Source organism: Vanacampus margaritifer, chromosome 18, assembly GCF_051991255.1.
Source record: "Vanacampus margaritifer isolate UIUO_Vmar chromosome 18, RoL_Vmar_1.0, whole genome shotgun sequence".
NCBI lineage: Eukaryota > Metazoa > Chordata > Actinopteri > Syngnathiformes > Syngnathidae > Vanacampus > Vanacampus margaritifer.
The window spans coordinates 10592368-10611582 of record NC_135449.1 but is presented as its reverse complement, the minus strand read 5'-3'; the positions used below and the strand labels follow the sequence as shown (position 1 = coordinate 10611582).

The 19215-nt window shown below is 39.4% G+C and overlaps 1 protein-coding gene across 10 annotated transcripts in view; it reads left to right on the top strand.

Annotated features, from left to right (window-relative positions):
• Positions 1-19215, top strand: part of mrtfab (myocardin related transcription factor Ab) — a 34865-nt gene that overhangs the window by 4575 nt on the left and 11075 nt on the right. For 7 of the 10 annotated variants that reach the window (XM_077551319.1, XM_077551313.1, XM_077551312.1 and 4 more), the window contains exons 4-5: positions 16131-16196; positions 19058-19113. In XM_077551319.1, the coding sequence (XP_077407445.1) occupies positions 16131-16196; positions 19058-19113 (122 nt within the window). Of the gene's footprint in view, positions 1-1035; positions 1264-12023; positions 12585-16130; positions 16197-19057; positions 19114-19215 lie in introns of those variants that run through there. The other 3 variants (XM_077551321.1, XM_077551316.1, XM_077551317.1) reach the window with 3 other exon arrangements.

Below are 19215 nucleotides of genomic sequence, written 5' to 3'. Positions count from 1 at the left end.
AAACACATTGTTTGAAGTATTGTGAATTTGTCATTAAGCAAGCAGTAAATGAGTTACCACATTTTGGGAATTCCAACTGTAGCGTATCTATCCACAATTACTCACGACTACTAGGTATTTGGTAACCTTTTGATCTGTGAATGCAGTGGGTTGAGACATTTAATAAACATTTTACCACATTTGATCAAAGTAAATCAAAGAAATGTCCCTAGGTCACATTCACAGTAACGCACAGATAGCCTCCGGGTACCACTCCCAGTTCTGAACACCCTCTGCTCTCATTTGCCTATTTATGACTTCATTCTAGAAGCGCAAAGCAGGCGTGTTGCAGCAAGTAATCACGATCGAAGGTGTTTGAAGGCGGCATGTGCGCACGCATACTGCAGTGTTGGCTGGGAGACAATGCAGAATGCCCTCATAAAGTTTATCAAAGTGTATATCTCACACCAAGTTATGCAATAGCATTCATTGCACAAGGATCCTTCCTTAGTAATAAACAGTTGGGGAGATTTATTGTGTGCGTACATGGTGACATGTTTTTCAGGAAGAGGATCAGGAACATGTGTAGGTCATGTGTGTGTGCTGAAAAACAATTCCCATTTCCTGTTAACACTTTTATTTTGCGCTGATGACAACATGATCATAATAGTTGCTAAGTTTAAGGAGCGTTTGAGTGTGCGGGACTGCATGCCGCACAGCAAAGCTTTAAGAAGGACGTGCAGGAGGAGAACAGGGGCGGGGCGTCTGAAATGTCACTAATTGCGTAACTGCGGAGAGGGAACAGAAAGAAAATGAAAAGCAAGAATGTATGAAAGTCAAAAAGACAAAGCTTGGCTTTTTTTTCCTTTTTTTTTTTTACTTCTCTCTAAAATGGCAGCCAAATAATTGTTTTTATCTCTCTTTGTGATGACAGTGCAAAGTCAGAAATGTAAAAAAAAAAAAAAAAAAGTTGAAGCTCTTGAGAGATGATTGGTGGACCTTGTCATCATGTCCGACCTACACACGCCCTCTCTGCCGGGGCATGCACTCACTTGTAGACAGTCCACATAAAGGGAATGTGAGGTGCAACCTGTGGAGTTACTGCCGTTTTATGTGACTTTTCTGCAACTCTGCTGTTGCAGTTGTGCACTTTTTTTGGTGGGGGGGGCGGCTCGCTCTGCGCATTGTTTACTCGGCCTAAATTGGAAGTATGAGGCGCTAATCTCTCCCGGAGGGTGTCGCTTCCTTTCGGTATGGTCCAGAGGGATATGACTATCCTGTCAGGTAATGTTTATACCAGTTATTTGTCTTTTAATTGATGGTAGTGCCGGAAAAGTCACTTAGCAGAATCTAATTTGAATCAGGTTGCTGAGTGAGTGCGGGTGTGGTGAGGATGCTTGCATGCATACATGTTAGAGTAATGACTTTGCGTTTTGTTCTGTTGTTGTTATTGTTGTTTTAAGAATGAATGTATCGATTTTTGGGGGGTTTGTGCGTGGCTACAATTTTAAATCCTCCATGTATCATACTACACACTACTACATACATATTGAAATGTCTCTATGAGTTCCCTCGGAACAGATTGTTCCATTTTACAATGCAGGCTGCGCTGTAATCTGATATTTTAATTTTCTTTTCCCATGTGCCACCAGTGCCTTAAAGAAAGGCCAAGTATTTTATTTTGGATCCTTAATACAACTAACTGTGTGCAGAGGTTTTGTGGCAAGACGCAAAAAGGACTTGATGTTGAAATTCCATCAGTGTTTGCTCTCTAGCCCACATCATCATGGCATGTAAACAAAGACAGATACAGATCGCATCCCTTCTCCCCGCCCTTTTGCATAATGACAATAGTTAGGTCCAGCCGACATGGGGCTGTTATGTAATGAGGGCTGAGTTTAGGCTGATTATAGGACGCCTAAGTGCTTTTTATCCTCATACATTAAATTTGCAAACAGCAACACGCCGAAGTCTGAAGTGCGTTAGATTCTTCAGCGAGATTCGATGCCTGGATGAGAGCAGTCGTCATTTTAGGGAAACTTTGTTATGTAACAGGTGGGGAGGCTGCCAATAGCGGAGACCCACACAGCACTCCGTAAGACTGCGGAGGGAAGATTGAGTTTGGAAAATAGTTTCATATCTTGACAAGGGATGATTTAGCATGGCAAAAATGTCACGAGTTGCATGAATTGAGACCAGTGTTATTGAGATTTAGTGAAGGTTTAAATGCAAACCCTTCCAGATGTTGTGTCTGTGGTGAGGTCATAATCTACACATCTGAAACACCCCTGAGGTCATACAATTTGGAATTCTATCAAAATCTTGTATGACCTCAGCGTACTTCAAGACTCAAGTCATAAGTATTAGCACTGCACTTTTTTGCTTGGCAATGGCTTTTTAAAGGATTTGTTCAGCGTCACCATGTGTACATTGTTTATATTACAGAGGTTAACTTCTGGCCATTCCCCTTTGTGTTAAAGGTAGGGTGTCAAAATTAATGCGTTAATTTAAATGTTCCCTTAACGCCTCTAATTTTTTTAACGCACGATTATTGACCGCCGCTTGGAAAGCCTGTATTGGGGGAATTCCAGTCGCAACGCAGCAGATACGGTCACGTCAACATCTAGCAGTAATGAATTGAAGAATTTCACAAGTTACTTATTAATTATAATTATAAATATTAAATTGATAAATTAGATAGCTCTAAATATTAAAAGAAAAATGCACTGAGCTATCACCAATGTCATACAAATGCAATTATACCATCTAGTGGCAGAAAAATAACATAAACACAAATCAATATCATACTTGTTTTTTACAGTACAGTACATCTTTTTAATTTTAACTCAATTTTAGGAATTATTATGAAATTAATGTATCAATGACTAAAAGCTGCAGCCATATTTCTATTAGTTTAAAATTGTTCCACTTTTATTTTAACAAGAGTTTGAAAACTTAGGGGGGGGGGTATTGTACATTTAAAACAGATATAAAATGTACGATTAATCATGAGTTAACTGTTAGTCATGCGATTAATTACTATTACAAATTTTAATCGCCTGACATCCCCAGTTAGCCACTTTTGTCGATATTTGAGTTTTTAGAAACCTGAATAAGAGCATAATCATGTTTTTGCGCTTTTACGTGGTTATTGACTGCATGTAAACATAATCAGTGTAAAAAAAAAAAGCTAAAATGAGCTTGAACAGCTGCAGTTAGAAGCTTAATATGGGGCAATAGCTACGTTGTTGTATGATAAATGTACATATTTATGCAACAGCATCCCATCACCAACACACACAGACTTGCACAATGACCCTAGGCTGCCTCATAGCTCACGTCACGTTTTGGAACACGGGCATGCACCTACAGGCTTTGCTAGCCGTCCTGTCCTGACAGTGTCGTATTTCAACAAGCCCTTGCACACTTACTGTACACATACTTTAGCACACTTTGATTTACGGTATAAAGACAATCCTGTTAGATAATGAGAGGCGAGGGACGAGCCCAAATCAGATCTGTTGCCTACAGCTTGAGAAAAGCACCGTATCAGCGGCGCAACCGTAGGTTTGCTCCTAGCAACAGGAGCATTGGCGAACGCACACCCACAGACTCAAGCCCACTCATGCCGCTTAGAAATAACACACACATGTAGAAGTATTAATGATTGTGATTTTGCAAGTGTTTAGCCAAAAGCACTAAAGACTTTATCTGTCAGCAATGACAAGGAAAGTTATTATTAGCTACGGTACTTGATTATTTGTGCAATTAACCACTTGTCTGGGCAAGTATTTAAAAAGATCAATGTCAGCCTGCTTAAAAATGTTGGCAGCCTTTCAACCTCTCTGACTGGTGCTCTGTCTTATTTTAGTGGGTAAACTTATCCACAAATCCTGTAACACAATTTGCTTTTTTAAATGATGGTTGATGAAACAATTTTTAGGTGCATACAAACAATAAGTGCTTTTATTCGAAAAAAATAAAACTTTATTAACCCAGTTTTTCACACATTTTTCACCAGATGAAACTAATCTAGACTAAACAAAAAAAAAACTCATTAATAAACAATAAGTTGAACTAAATCAGTATGCATTTTCGTCAACTAATGACGAGACAAAAATGTACTTCACTTAATAAAAACTGAACTAAAATCCATGGACATTTTAGTTCATAAACAAAGACGAGACGGAAATTATGATTTTGTAAAATCCTGTCTGCTAATATGTCACTAAGACACACAGTGCCACACCCCCTTTCAAATCTGCAGCTAGACAGTGCAACATGCACAAACACATGGGACAGACAGGTGGATTCAAGGTGAAAGGTTAAAAAAAAAAAAAGTTAATTATAATTATACTGTAACATTAATCCAATGGTTATAACGTTCCAACCGCAAACTAATGCTGGCTAACTTACTAGCTTGTAGCATAGAGCCATAGTAGCCACTTGTTGATATACTGTAATTGTATGTGAAGTTGTTTTTAATCAAAAAGATCAGAAATTATTATGTGAAATAGTTTTAGATTCAAAATGTTCAACATGATCTGCTGACAAAAAAAATGTAAAATGATTGTCCTGACTAAAACATTGACAGTTTTTGTCCCAGGGCCCCAGAGAATTGGCTGGTTATTCATCATAAATGTTTTTTATTTTTTATTTTTTTATATCCAGTCTCTCTGTTGCCTACAATTATCAGGCCACAAACTCTCTCACACATACTTACAATTCCACACGCACAAGTGGAGCTACTATATATGTCTGTATACTTTACGTCTTGTCTTCAGCTCAAATCATCCTCGTGTTTGTAAATAATAGAACAGCCATTATGCTGTGACTCACCTGCAAACCGCAAGCACAGCGCACTTAGCGTTAGCACGTTGAACAGAGCAGAGTTCGCTTGACCTCACTCCTGTTGCTCATTTTGAGTGACTCGCTCACTGAAACCGTGCACTGAGGAAAATCCTGTCGACCTCTGCACCAAACAGAAAACAATGCAGGCTAAACCTTTCGGGTTAAATCTTGAAATATGTTCAGAATGTGAGTATGGATATAAGTTAGTATGCTGGAACCTCTATTGTCTCGGGTTGTTCAAATACAAACAGAAACAAGAAAGTATAGCCCTTACGTTTGAACTGCAAGCAGCCCACTGAGTAGAACACAAATCTTACCTTTAGCTTGTGGCTTTTTTGCAATACTTATGGACCGCTGCCATTGGTAATGTCAGGGGAGACTACAGGGGAAGTAGATTGTGATAGAATTATTGCTGTATGCGTTACACATTAATCATTAAAGTTAATAAGAAAAAGATGTCTGAAGAAATAAAGGGTCAACCAGTGTTCAGTAAATGGCTCATGTTTAACCTTAGAGGTTTCACTTTACCATAATAGTTCACCTTTAACACACAAAATAGAAATGTGTGCCAGTATTAAAGGTCTGCGTCTAATTATGATCTGGTCATTGGGTTCAGTTGAAATAAGTCAGTGTGCAGTTTTTTTTTATTAGATGTTAAGGGCAGGAATAGAAGTCTAAAAGAGACTTTGTCAGGCCAGACCCAAAACCTCTCTCAAAACATATGCAACACTTTTAAAAGGTGTTTGTCGCCTGTACTTTTTAGCTCTCACAGTGGCGCTAATTGGCTGTAGCCACCTTTTCTCGAACCTCAGTCTGGTTTAGCTCTTTGACTGCCAAAAACGTTAAATAACGTTTAGTAAAGTCCTATGGAGGAGTGCCAAAGACGTTAAAAGACGTTTTTTCAAAACAGAGGTGAAACTAACCATTTTCTATTGTTGATTACTGAAAAACGGAATAAGGTAGAAAGAAACTTTTTTTTCTGATGAAAGATGAGAGTCCAATCTTTCATTTGATAGTATGTGTGTTTCCATAGTCCAAACACATCATTTTCTGTGGACCTTGAAAGATCAGTCAAAAATGCTTAAATCGGCTGGCACCCACGGCATCCCTTTTCTGAAAACGTCTGGCAGTCAAAGAGTTAGTGGGACTGAATTGGAAACTCACGGTAGAGGGAAGATCACAAGACGGGTTCCTCTGCAAGTAGGGCAGGAGGTTAGGGGTTTTGGTACAATGAAAATGACTTTCAGATGTTGGAATTATGTAACAGCTTGTGACTAACTCGCCATCGTGGAAACGCAACCCTTCCAGTCTTGCTGCTGTGTTCAATTTTCATGCAGACACAACGTTGTGTCTTTGTTTCAGAATTTCCCATGTGCTCACAACAGCTTAATCTTCCTCAGTCCGTCCTGGTGTACACTAGCGAAGGGTCATGTTATTACGTAGGAGCAGCTGCCAGCTGGCCTTCGCCTTTGGATTTCATTCAGCGCGAGTGCTTTTATAGACCTCTGCAGTGTCCTTCAGCAGTGTACAATTAGACCTCAGTTGGACTGCGTTTATGGACGAAATGTGACAAAGTGGAGGCTGCAACTAAAAGAACCCTTAAACTTTCCAAGACCCAACGAAAATTACCAGCACTCAGGTGGCTACAATTGCTAAGTGTTCTCTGTGTTGTTTTATGCCTCTGGGAAACTTTGGACTTTTTATTGTGCATCTAGGTAATGCTTCACTGTGATTGAAGGTAACAGGCCTAAATGGCTTACTGCACCACATTTATTGGTTGATTTATTAGTAATAATTAGTGCTGTCAAATGATTTAAAAATATATCTAATTAATGGTGGGATATTCTGTAGTTCATCGCAATTTAATCACATTTTCTGCTACCATGTTCTACAATTGTAATAAGATATTTACTTGAGTAAATTGACGTCAAATCATTTGCTCTTAGATGCCCAAAGACTTCTGGGATGGACTCCAGCACACTCGCGACCCTCGTGAAGAATAAGCATTTCAAAGAATAGATGCATGGATGGATAGATGATCCGGCCAAATCGTACAACTAATCTATTTGAATTTGGCTTTGTAAAGCGTGTCAATTAATTTACAATTCTCTAACAAGCATCAAGCAAGAAGTGAAACTACCTAGAGTCCGTGTTTATCAATCTTCCCGCCAGTGAATCCTTCCGAGTTTGGCTCTAGATGTGAGCAGAGGCTCAAGGCCGCCACAGGAAGTTAATAACATTGAGTTAACTTAATTCTTCAAAGAATTTAAATTAATCTCCAGAGTTAACACTTTAATTTTGACAGCCCTAGTAATAATTGAATGAAAAGTGACTTAAAAAAAGAGTGTCTTGTTGGATGAAAAACTGTAATAAAGTCTTTAATAAATCGTACATTGGCACTTTGTGAAAGTAATGAGGGCGTCTGGAATTCCAGTCCAAGCTGTACTCTGCCCCTCATCCAATGTTAACTGGGATAGGCTCTATCTCACCATTTATTTCCTGAGGAAAAGTGGTATGGAAAATGTATGGCTGTCTGGGAATTATTGCATTCATCTGATATCTTTGGATTCACTTGGCGCCATTTGCAAATGCGCAAGGAGTTGACTCAATGGTTTTGGCAGTACGTTTACCTTTTCCAGTACAAACATTGAGTCAGTACACTAAGTGATTAAGTGCAGCCTTTCTGTTGCTCAGTTTACATTTCAGTGTCTTATTAGACTATTACTCGAGTGTATATTCTGCATCTGACGACAGCTAGGCAGGCACATTCTCTTGTATGAGGCATCCTGTTTAGAAAATGGCCACTTTTACGCACAAGTAGTGCAGTTCACCGTCTTCTTGTCCACCCTGGCGGTGTACACGCTCTAGATTTCTCAGGCTTAGTCCAGAAATGTCAGTAGATCAACAATAAGAAATCCCCAACTTGATGTGTTGGGTCACAGCCAAATACAAACACTGCTGGTAAATTCCACAGCATATCCAGAGGGAGGGAAAGAACCAGGAAACAAAAGAGAAAAAACACAGTCTGTTTTCTCTGCTGGAATGTTAATAGCTGGTGTGACTGAAGGTAGACTGACACTTGGCCTGCTTAGTGTTTTGGCGCTGTTAATTGTTTTTGAGTTCATGTATTTATTTTACTACTTTTATTTTTTGCATTTTGCCATCTATTCTTCATCACTAAGACAGAAGTTTAATTTGAAATCCCCTGTTTCTCCAATTGACTAATTCATTCATGCGTTAATGTAATATAATGTTATGCGAGACATATAAGATTCGATTTTTCACAAAAACTCCTTAACCGCTCTCATGACCACTCTCATAGAAACACTTTGATGGATTATCCCTCGGATTTCTGGCCACTGTTTGGTACAACTGTAAACTCATTGAAGGCGTATACGAAATTCCTCAGAGTTGTAACGTAGACTAACATCCGCCTAAACAAACCACTATGACTGATCATTGGAACCAAGAATCCGCTGTAGCCTGGAAAATATTTCATATAAATATATTTCTTCTTATCTTCACTAATAGTCACTGCATGGATAAACAATCCTCTGCAGGCCAAAGCAAAAACATGATCCTCTGCTATTTATGGACAGACATTCTCAGTTAGACTGTTACGTTTCTGAGACTATCCCCTTTAGGGTTCCGTTTACAGTTGGGTTGAACCAGGCTTGCTTGGTGTTGTTTGTTCGTGATCACTTGATGAGTTGGGTTTACTACTTTCTGTAAAAAAATCTTTATGGAAAATGGACAGGAAGTGGTGGGCAAAAAAAGATAATGTGTAACCCTCTTCAGAATAGTCTATGGTTCCATGATACCTAATCTTATCAACCACTGACTATTTGCCCAGGATTTACAATGCAATGAGTCACTTTATCCCTCTACACCCAAGTTGTAGTATTACTTGTTGGTTGTTTCTCCTCAGCTTTGAATGTGTTTTTATTGGCGTCTGCTTTTGAATTGATTTCTGCAAAGTAAAACTACTATTACATATTATTTCCTATGTTAAGATGCAGTTATTCATAAGATTTACCTCCCTAGTGGTCCAGGTTAAAATGACCTTCTGAAAGTTGTGGGGGAGGCATTGCTGTTCATTTACGAATCAGGAGACTTCCTTTATGTTTGCATAAAACCAAGAGTTTTTCATTTATATAAAAAAAAAGTATTTCAGTGAAGGGTAAATAAAGAGCCAGATAAGAATGTCCAAGGCCAAATAGTTTTAATGGAATGTTTTCAAAGTCTGATAGCTTTTGCCAACTGTAAACGTTGTTACTATATTTTCTTGAAACTGCATATAAACGCAGCTGAAATTGTGTTCTCTGTCTTAACTGCAGGCCTGTTACAATCATCTATCGAGTTTTTTCTTTTTACACTTCACTGTTTAAAGTCAACGTGAGTATTCCGTCCTCTATCATTCAAACCAATTGAAAACAAAAAAAATTGAACATTGTGAAATAACTCATTTCCCACATCTACATCTTTCTTTTTAACTGCACAGTAAGGACTCAGATCGTTATTACTCTAATCATTGCTTCTCTGACTTGTTTTGGGCTTGTTGGTTTTCCTCTTGCAAACAGTTCCATGAGAAGCTGGGAAAACCACATGGGAACCCTAAATAAGAGTGACATAAACAAACAAAAACAAGGGAGGAGAACGAGAACTGCTGGTCCTTTCTTCTTTGATCGAGCAGATTTCTCATCGCCTTGTCTTTGAGTTTAGTATATAACATTAAAATTTAAGGACATCTGCCGAGAAATAACAAATTAAACACACATGCTAGCGTTAGCTTACCCTTTCCTCTTTAGCTCTTAACCTTTCCTCTCTATTTTGCATTAGCAATCTACTTTCTCACTGCTGTCAGCATTCTCTCAAACAAAATACACCATCTCCTTACTGCGGCCAGCAGACTTATGCAGATTTTAATTTAATTATTTATTCATGGCTATTTACTTTGTAGAAGTAGAAATGTCAATGCAGAATAAGTAGATCTCAAGTGGGCTCAGTTTAGGGTTGTGATATATAATTATACCTGAACAATTGAAGATGCTAGAAATGGTATGTTGTAGTACTACCTATAGTTCAGGGGTCTGCAACCTACGGCTCTGGAGCTACATGTGGCTCCCTGTGGATCTTCCAAAAACATTAGTAGAAATTAATGATTTTTTTAACATATTTGTTTGTATTTTTTTATTATATAAAATATTATGAATGAATGATTTAATTTAGATTTAAAAAATAATAATTTTATATTCCCAAAAATTTCAAGAGTCCAAATTTTTAACCTGTCAGAAAAAGATGAAAATGTTTTTTTTAAATTATCTAAAAAAAAAAAAAAAAAAGTGATCATAAAATGTCCAAAAAGGAAGAGGAAAAGCAGAAGTTTACCATAAGATGCCCATGAAATTGCCAAAAATGTCAGACAATTGAATAAAAATAAAGAAAAAAGTCAGAAAATAAAATGCTCAAAAAGTAACCTAAAATTTTTGAAAGACAAAAGAAAGGCAGAAAATTAGCATAGAATATTTTGGGAATTGTCAAAAAGTCAGAAAATTTATTTAATAATAATTTTAAATATATATTTAAAAAAAAAAAATGGGCACTATAAAATGTCACCAAAAAAGAAGAAATCCCCCAAATTACCATAAATGTAATCAGAATTTTACTGGCAAAATAAAAGGCAGGGGGGGAAAGTATATTTATATAAAAAAAAAAAAAGTATTTTTAAAAACATTAAGTGGAGAGGCAGAAATTGGCTACAATATGTCCATAAAATGCCACCAAATTTTAGAAATTTTAGGAAAAGACTGAAAAGCCTAAAAATGTCTGACGTTCATTTTCTTCTACCTTTCATCTTTAGCTTTTGGATTTTTGTGTGTGTAATTTTTCAAAGTATTGGATGCTGCTCTCCTTTTCTTGTGTTGTGCTGTGGTGGTGCAGCTTTAATTACCTTTGGGGCCCTCAGTACATTAGACTAACACACTGTTTCCTTCGTCACAATCTTAAAATGTTTTGAGGCTCCAGACACATTTTTGGTTATTTATTTGGCCTAAATGGCTCTTTTGACAAGAGGTTGCTGACCACCTGACCAAGGTTGTGATAATGGTGGAAATCATCCCCTCAACACGTACTTGGTAAAATCAGTTATGCACACAAAATCACTTGTGACATAGACGAATACTGTGTTGTTTATATTACTCCGCCTACACAGCTACTTCCTAGTCCCGATGTGTGTTGTCATCCGTTTGTGTATCTGCTGTCCAGACTGTGAATCAGTCAGACTGTGAGCAGCTGGATTTCAATCATTGAGTCCTTGTGAGTTATTCTAGTCCAACTGTTTGTTCTGGGAAGGGCTGTTTTCTTGCGCCATGAGGATGTTATGAGTCACCTGTGTGATATAGTGGTCTACTGTACTGGTTGGTTATGTCTGGGTGTGTTAGATAGTAATGTTTTATTCATTCACATACTCTGTTCTGTGCTGCATCTAAAATAGTCCTTATAAAATACTGTAGAAGCAATGTTTTGTCTCACAAAACATTTATTCATTCTAAGAATATTGGGCTTTAAGTTTGTGTGTGTTTTCCTGAAAGTAACCTTAGCCTGTGAATGCACAGGTGATCCCACGCTGAATATAGCCCCCCACCCCACTCCCCCTACTGCCAGCTGGTCATGCTATTTAAAACAAAGTTGAGGGTGGGGGGGATATGTGGCGGGCAATTTACCGTTAGCCTCCAGCACGACCCACCGGCCTCTTTGTCAGTTCAACTTGAATGCAAGTCACTTTTTAACAAGACCATGAAACCTAGGCTTCCACATTCTATAGTACTTCCTCTTGAACTTTACCACAACAGTGTGCCAGTTCTACAAAAATCTACAGATACAGCACGGAGCAGTAAATGAAGTGTCTGATTTATCACTTGCGCGTTACAGTAAATGTCTATGATGTCATCCAAGTTTGACAGCTAAATGGACTTAGCTTTGAAAGCACTGTTCGTATGTAAGTGGCTGCTTGCCTCTGCCTGTAGCATTAAATGAATAGCAACAGCTGAGCAGGAGAACTTTATCGGCAACACTCCCTGCCTTTGTGTGTGTGTGTGCAGTACTGCATGTGTGTGTATTTGCTCGCTCGAGCTACAGGAGGAGCTGCAACCGCAGCAGAGTCTCACTGGGCACTGCTCCGCTCAGTGCTGTCCTCTCTTCCTCCGCCACTGGCCTCTGTTCCACTTCCTCCCACGGCTTGTTTTTCCTGTCCACGACTCGGCCCTGTGGATTATTTCCTTCAGGGGGGGAAGATTCACATCGCAGCGCTGTCGTGACTCGCCGGGCCGCCACTGCGGGGAAGAGAGTGGGAAAGAAGGCGTGAGACGCTGAGGCAGACCAATCGATTATACCGATCCAGAAGCGACGCATTGAAAGAGGAGAGGCAGCCTTCCTCCTTTTCATTTTTGGAGCTCTTCCCTGGCTTGCTCTGGACCTCTATAGAACATTTAGCTCACATTTTCCCCAGGAAAAAGAGTGTTCATTACAGGGACAACTGGGCTATTTTGTCAAAGAAGAGGAAGGAGGCCTTTGAGTTAAATGTTTGCCACTACCACAAACTAACTGATCTCCATTCTAAATGATTATGCTGGACACCAACCATTGCCTGTCCTTTGAGCACTCCCCGTTGGGCTCCCCTCCAATGGGCGATGACCTGGACAAGGCAGGAGTGAGGATGGATCATGATAGACATGTCTATCATAGCCTGAAAGAAGGTGGGCAACCCATCGCCGCATGCTGTCGGCAGCGGTACAAGATATCCGATCTGATTTGTGTTACTGCCGCTCAGCCTACAGTCTTTACGTTAGTACTGTATTTGCTTGATATAGTTAGCAGGAGTTAGCTAGAGATGGACACAATGTGACTTGAAATCTTGAGATTGGTGACTATAGGTATAAACTGCTCAACTTGTAGGTCCTATGAGAGGTTGTTAATGAATCATTAGCCACAATTTCAGTTTGTTTAAGTGTATAGCTTGTTGATTTCAATCCGGCTCTGGCTGTGCAAGGTAGAAATTTTTCCGTTTGTAGCACATACGTTTAGTTTTTTGTCGACCAATCAATGGGCATGGGCAGTTGTGTATCCTACCTAGCTATGTGAGACAGTACTGCACCACCCTTATGCAGCACATGGCTGCATCGGTTGTAATGTGGTGTTAATCAGATTTTTGGGGACCCTTCATAACTTTTTGATAGGGTAAGTTTAAAAAATAAATCAGAAAACCAATGCGGGACATTTTCGGCTAAAAAATTAGACCATCCATCCATGTTTCTGTGTCGTCTTCAGCTTGTTTTTTTTTGTCACTGTATTTAATGGTGGCTTTCACAGTTGAATGGAATTATGTGAAGCCACTGGAAGAACCTGAATGTGTTGCTTGCTTTTAACAGTGCCAATAAGAGCTGCCAATAAGAACTTTTTTGCTCTGTGCAAAATGATGCGCGCAGCGTACGTAAATAGATCATTTGGACGCCAATGCTAACTTTAACATCCATGGGACAGCTGGGTTTTCGCGACTCAGTTCTCCTTGAATCTTAATCTTTTTATCTTCCCTAGACTTTTTGGACAATTCTATGCTAACTTTGGAAAGGCCATTTTCTGATCGATCGTGACTGCGCCCCAGTACACAAAGCTAATTTCATAAAAGGATGATTGGTTAAGTTTGACTTGTCAAGAGCTCAGATCTCAACCATTCCAAACACCTTGCAGGATAAATATGCGCAAATAAACCTACTGGTACTCCAAAATCTTGTGAAAAGTCTTCCCAAATGAGTGGAAACGTTAGCTGCAAGATTAGACTCCATATTTTCTCTTTCTGTTGGTAAATGAAATTGTATGTATGGACACACAAGTTCAGTCAGATCATCCAAACTGGCTACCAAGATCTTGTCTTGGTTTCAGTGAAATCTTCCTTCCTTCCTTCCTGATACCTCTGAGACCCTCAGCCCAAACTGCATCCTCTTCCTTTGAGTGGATGCACCTGAAATTCGAGAGAATAAAGCATTTTAGAGACAATACCTATTGATAGTATAAATAAAGGTATTGTTCATAATTGTAGTTCCTTCCTACTTCATATAAAAGCTGTCTTCCTTTTTTATATGCGTCAATTTGGCGGTGCTCTAGTTATCTCAGTAAATCCTTTTCTTAAATTAACCATAATGGCCCTCAAACCCGATTTGATCTTGTAGTGTGTAATCCTGTATCCCCTTTGGAGATTTCTCCGGTTTGAAAATGTTAATATCACCACAGATTTTGTGTACATGCCCAGCAGGTCAAAGTGAAAGATTATGTTAAATACCAGATCACTTTGTTTAGATACACTGTAGAGATTGGAACTCTTGCATTAGTTTGTTATTCAGTTTCTGGTTCACCGAGTACAAGTGACAAAGAGTGGATCAACAAATAGTAATTCAGTTACGTTATTAATTGAGGTGTTTGGTGTGTGCGCGAAAGGGGATAAGGCAGCAGTGAGATGCCAAGATAGAATAGAAGGAGAGTGCAAGGTTCTCTTTCCCAGAATAAACTTAATCTTGGGAAGTGCCAAGTGGCAGGGCACCCTCCTTAGCTCAGCCTCCTCCTCCATGGCACACTTGGGCAGCACGTGAATTTCTTAAGTGTTTACTTCTTAGGGACAATTAATCTCTGAGCTGCTGCACAATTGCAGACGTACAGTATGACTGCATGCGCGTGGCTGTTTAGGTCTCAGTGTTTATATTAGTGAATGGGAACTGACGTGTTATTACTTAGAAGGGGAGTCTCGTGCTTGTCTGATCCCTAAAGAAGTAGTGTGTATACACTTGTAAATAAAACAGAAGCGTTGACATCACCAGCGAGGCTTTCGAGTTGAGGAAGGACATTTACGCCTGCCGTCTTAAGCGCATTCCTGGCGCTTGCAGTGTTGCCGGCCAGACGTTTGTCATAAGAGAGAGCGAATGCAGCAAACTGCGGCGAGGACGGTTAGCCGGCCTGAACCGGTACAAACGATGTCGTTTTGTCAGTGCGAAGTAACAGGTGCTGCTTGTCCTCAAACTAGCCGGCAGAACGGCCGTTAAAAGCAAGCCTCAGCGGTATGTTCAACTTCACACACATGCGTAACCTTTCAGGAGGGCCAGCTGATGTGTGTGTGTGTGTGTGTGTGTGTATATATGCAGGGGTGTACATAAATAAAATGGTGTGGTTCTCAAATGAGCACCAGAGGTTGTTGTTTGTTGTTCCTTTTTTTTCCCCGACCCACCGACCTCATGAATGAACTTGTGGGCCACATCTAGACCGTCCATAGTCTCTGCAGCCTCTAAAGCTGATTCAGTTTTGATTGTTTTGTTCAACAGTTTTACCAAAGAATTGTATTCGTGGATCAAAGAAAGCTATTGGAACAGTATTTGAATCTAAATATACTTTTCATTTGATATGTTATGCATTGCATTTCCTGTACTATGTTCATATTTATCTTTGTCATCGGTCTTAGCTTTCTGCAGTGCATAAACACGTTTGAAGTTAATGTTTTCGACGCGAAGATAAACTCCTGCAAGATTTGCTGCCGTCTTGTGAGATGTGAAGTTTCGCATGGCATCAGGCAAGACACAGTTTGGGTATTAGTGTGACTTCCGTGACATGTTGTTGTGAACATTTAGAAAGTATTTGCAATGTTTATATGTCAATTTGTATCACTTTAATTTAACTGAATGAGTAGATTTCGTAGTCAAACATAAACCAATTATTCTGTCTTGTTCTCTAAAAGTCTTTCTCAGTCTCTTGTGTTATGTAACAAGTGCTTCCTGTTTTAAAAAGATGGCACAATCGAACTCACTCTGGACCGCTTACAGTATAATCCCTTCCAAGGCTTGTTTAAAAAAAATAAAAAATAAAAAAAATAAATTATCTTGCTTTATCGTACCATATGTTGATATGGTTAATTAGTTAACTCTGTATGCACATGCACATGAATGGGTGGAAAAATACTAAATTGATCTATAAGAAAGAGGAAGTGTGTTGTAGTACTCATGCGCTCCTTTTACCCGCCTCTTTTGTCGCCCTAAAAAAAATAAAATAGATGGGGTTAGGTGGGAGGAGGAACTGCCTGCTAGAAAGTGTGACTTACTCATGTCACTCATGCAGCAGGATTCCTGAGGTGGTTTATTAATTTAAATGTGAACAATGGTCTCTGGATCAGCTGGACACAAGAAACAACAAGCAACAGTCTTCTTCTTTTTTTCCATTTAATTGGACTTTCTCTGATTTTTCTTCTCTCCTCTGTCTCCATGCAGTCCTCCAGCTCAAACTCCAACAGAGACGCACGCGAGAGGAGCTGGCCAGTCAAGGGATCATGCCACGTAAGTGCTGCATATGTTCAATATCATATTGTTAGCTGCCTTTAAGTTGCCTATTAGAAGAAGAAACCGATTCAAAAAGAGGTTCTACTGCAGGATGCGGTTACTAGTAAAGGCAATCATTTCATTCCGTTGCCATCTTCAGTCTCCTCAAAAAATAATTTTGCATTATATTTTTTAAATGATTGTCATTAAAGTTTTGCACATTTGTTATCAAATAGTGCAGCTTCCTCTTTTGCTGCATCCAACTTCCTGTTTCAGGCTTACACACATCAGACAGTAAGGGTTGGTTAAGATTAAAGAAGAAGCAAATAGCCGCACAGGATATATGATCGGGTAGCTCGCAAGATAGTGATAGTGAAATAAAAACCAAGTTAAATGTCAAATGGTCACAGAAAGAATATGAAGGTGGATTGAAGCTAAACCAGCATGTAAAATGCACTGCAGTATCTTTTTTTCTGCCTCAGACTTCTTTAGTAGGTTTAATAAATCTATCTGCGACCATTTTATGTTACAAGGCCCACTGCCAATCCCATTAAATTATCCAGGTGGAATACAGCACTGTCAGTATGTGCAAATAGAGACTAAATGGAGCACTATCTTGCCCGAGTATGATGTACTGTATGTTCTCTGAGCCCAGAATTCTGCAAACAGTCTGTATTTTGACTGCCACCTCTAGTGACAAGGTCCCTATTGAATTATTGCAAAGGAAGGTTCACATAAAGTTTACAGAAATGAAACAACATGATATTTAGCTGCAAAAAAAAAGAGAAACTTTGGATCTTCTCACTTGGAGTTTGCAGAAGTGTCAGTTCAGCCGTGGTGTCAAGTTGTGGTTTGCAACCGTAGGAGGTGTGAGTGAGAAACTTTTTGCCTCCAGCCCTTCATTAATGACCGTTGGTCTTCAGAAATAATTCCTTCATAGACTACTTTGTGGAACACAGAAGACTTTTTAAAGGGGAAGTCAACTCAAAAATGTTATTTACTGTATTATGCTCTATGTGCCTTCACTAGTCTAAATACGGCATTCTGATTAATATTGCATTTGTGGAATATAAATAAAGCAGCAGAATCCACCCATTCTTATCCATCACGAGGGCGGCCATTTTGCCACTTGCTATCAACTGAAAATGACAACAAAGTTGCTCAGAGCTCCGGTAATGGCCAATCACGGCTCAGGTTGTGAACGTCACATGATTAAACAGAAAAGGGGTGAGCAATGATTGGTCGTTCTCTGAGCCTTGAGTAACTGTGATATAAGACAGCTAGTGGGAAAATGGCCACCATTTGAGAGGTATAAAAACAAGTAGATTTTGCTGCTTAATTAATCATGTTCCACAAATGCAATATTAATCAGAATGTCGTGTTTCGACTAGTGGGGGTGCATACAACATATTATAGTAAAGAAAAACTTGACTTACCCTTTAAAGATATGACAAAAATGGTTAGTGTGAGTTGTTATGGAAAATATTTTATGTATTTACTGAGGCTGACGACAAAATGGCACAACATTTATGGGTTTTTTTTTACATTGAATTTACATTGCCATTGACAAAATCAAAAGTCAGTATCGCCCGTTCTATTGGCACATACGGTACACAGTCTGCGTTATCTAACATGTCAACACAATATTTTAAAAATTAAACCCCAGACTTTTAGAAAAAAATAACACAATATACATTTTGGACATTAATACAACGTACAGACAGCAATATAAAGTGTCCAGTGGTACGGTAATAATCAACAACAAATGTGTAAATGATGCCGTGTGTAGGAGCTACAAATATGAATACAGTAATAAAAGCAAAACAGAGATTTGCACATTGTCAAAGTGTCCCTATAAAATTATGAGTCAACTGTTAATGTAGTTAATGGCAAAATGACTCCTTTGCATGTTCAACGTCGCGCTGGTCTGAAAATGTGACCACACACCTCTGTAAATTTCCACATCCTATTCCATGTTATTTAGTGTCACCCAGCGACTGTGACAGAATAAGCATCATAACGTTGCTGTGCGTCGTGACGTTGACGCGTCTGTTACATCACAGTTGGTATGTAGGTCCTCTTGGAACGTCAGGAGTTGCGACACGAGGAATGCCTCCCACCCTCCCACGTCAGGTGTCATCTCGTGGTTAGAATGTCGACACCATGCGTGTCCCGGGCATGGATTTCACCAGCTCTTGGTGGACCAATCACATCATAGCGCTCTTTCAACACTCCAAACTGCCACTGTCTTTTCGATATCCTTCCCTAAATAGTTACTTTTCAGACAACACAATTTCGATATACTGCTAGGTTGATCTTATTCATTTTTGTTTTGAGTTTTACAGGCTACTACTCTGAATCCATTTTCACAGATTGTAATGCACTTTCACATGATTTCCTCCCACAAGTCCATAGTAGTTAATCCATCAGTCTGTCTAGACGTCTGCTCATCAAGAATACATGGCGTTCCTGCAGAGCTTCTGTGCTTTTCAGCTGGTCTTTTTTACTTACCACCCTTTCACCTTAGTCTTAGCTAGCTAGTGGTAGAATGTGTCGCTACTATACCTGCAGATGGTCGTAATTGTAGTCATGTGTTGTGATTGTTGACCACATTTCAGACAAGTATGTAAAAGGCACAATGCAATTGTGTTTCCTTGGCCTGAGGCGGAGGTGTCCCATGTCAGTAAAGGTTGTGCTTATGCTCCCGCACACGCTGCACTCGGCCTCCTCGTCATCATCAGCGCATGGTTCGGAATAACAATTCTGACCTTCCCTTTCTGCAGCCACTTCAGCCATTAGTAGTTTTGTCACAGTTGCCACTTGCTGAATGGAACACTTCTCGATTTCTATGACATTTATTTATTCTTCCCCCCCCCTAGCGCTAAAGAGCCCGGCAGCCTTTCATGAGCAGCGGCGGAGTCTGGAGCGTGCAAGGGTGAGTTAATCCCTTGAAAAGAAGTATTCAATAAATAATGCATAAAAATTGCTACAAGGAATTTGTGAACAAGTTCTGAATGCTCTGTTGCTCTTCTTCACT